General features: G+C 38.4%; 1 protein-coding gene across 1 annotated transcript; it reads right to left on the bottom strand.

Annotated features, from left to right (window-relative positions):
• Positions 1 to 339: 339 nt before the first annotated feature.
• LOC136652725 (olfactory receptor 13H1-like) lies at positions 340 to 1,071 on the bottom strand (the record flags this gene model as incomplete). The annotated part of the gene is made up of 1 exon (XM_066629646.1): positions 340 to 1,071. A coding segment is annotated over one exon (732 nt), but the record flags the coding sequence as incomplete, so codon positions are not given.
• Positions 1,072 to 1,465: the final 394 nt, after the last annotated feature.

The raw sequence follows: 1,465 nt of genomic DNA, 5'->3' as shown, positions 1-1,465 counted from the left end.
GGGGACGGGGCCAGGGGCGGAGTTTTTTTTTTTTTTTTTTGCAGTATTCGCTCCATAAGACGCACACACTTTTCCCCCCACTTTTTTGGGGGGAAAAAGTGCGTCTTATAGAGCGAAAAATACGGTAATTATCAGTCTACAGAGCATCCAAAAAGATAACTACCAACACTGAATTAGTCCAAAAGGTTTGCATTTGTATGAAGTTCTGAAGAGAAAGTCACTGAAAGACAAAAAATGAAATTAGAAAGTTGGAAGTGATCATTCCCCTTATTTTTTTGTTAAAAATGCATAACATAGTAAAGTGCAAATAGTTAATCAAAGCCATTCACAGGAAATGCTTCACAATTTCTTCTCTTTCAGGCGCTTAAGTGCCTGTTTCACTTCCTGGTTTCTCAGCGTATAGATTAAAGGATTCAACATGGGTACCACACCTGTAGTAATTACATATGTAATTTTGTCAGCATCCTGGCTATCTTTTGACTGAGGTTTTATATATGTGGCTATAGAGATCCCATAGAAAACTAGCACTACAACCAGGTGAGACCCACATGTTGAGAAAGCTTTCAGTCTTCCACCAGCTGAGTGAATTCTCAGAATGGCCACAATTATACAAAGGTAGGAAAAGAGGATGAAGGAGAAGGGAAAGAGCACTGTGACACTGCTGGTGAAATACATAGTCAGTTGGCTCACGACCATGTCCGAGCACACCAACTTCATGAGTGCTGTGAGCTCACAAGCAAAATGGTCTACCTTGTTATGTCCACAGAAGCGGACTGGTTTTGCAACACAGGGTACAATCACAAATAAGAAGGCAACTGTCAATGTCACAACAGACAATAGGATGCAAACTCTCCAGCTCATAATGATAGTATAACGTAGTGGTCTGGAGATGGCAACATATCGGTCATAAGCCATGACTGTCAATAGGAAACATTCAGTTGATCCAAGGTATATTTCAACATACATTTGTGTATAACACCTAGCAAAAGTCATGGTGGGTCTCTCCACCAGGCAGTTGACAATGGATTGTGGAAATGCAGACGTAGAAAGACAGATATCAATGATGGCCAATTACAAAGGAAAAAGTCCATTGGATTGTGGAGACGAGGATCAGTTACAACCACTATGATTATAAGTCCATTTCCCAAGATGCTCACCAAGTAGACAAAGGCCATGAGGGTTGCCAATCCCATCCTTATTTTGGATTGACCAGCAAATCCCATGAGAACAAATTCAGTGATTTCAGTCTCATTCAACTCTTCTAAAACTCCCATCAAAGGAAAGAAGAAGAAAAAATTATTAATATTTCAGATAGAGAAAGAACATTCTATGAGTAATATATCCATATAACAATGATATTAATATTGACAATATGTAAACACAAACTTTAAAATTCAATAAAATAAAAAAGAGGTAACTCTTGGAAATGGAATTATTTTTACATAGACTTGACACGGATGCCATT

This window comes from Tiliqua scincoides, chromosome 5 (genome assembly GCF_035046505.1).
Source record: "Tiliqua scincoides isolate rTilSci1 chromosome 5, rTilSci1.hap2, whole genome shotgun sequence".
Classification (NCBI taxonomy): Eukaryota; Metazoa; Chordata; class Lepidosauria; order Squamata; family Scincidae; genus Tiliqua; species Tiliqua scincoides.
The sequence above is the reverse complement of the archived record's forward strand: the minus strand, read 5'-3'. Positions and strand labels throughout refer to the sequence as shown.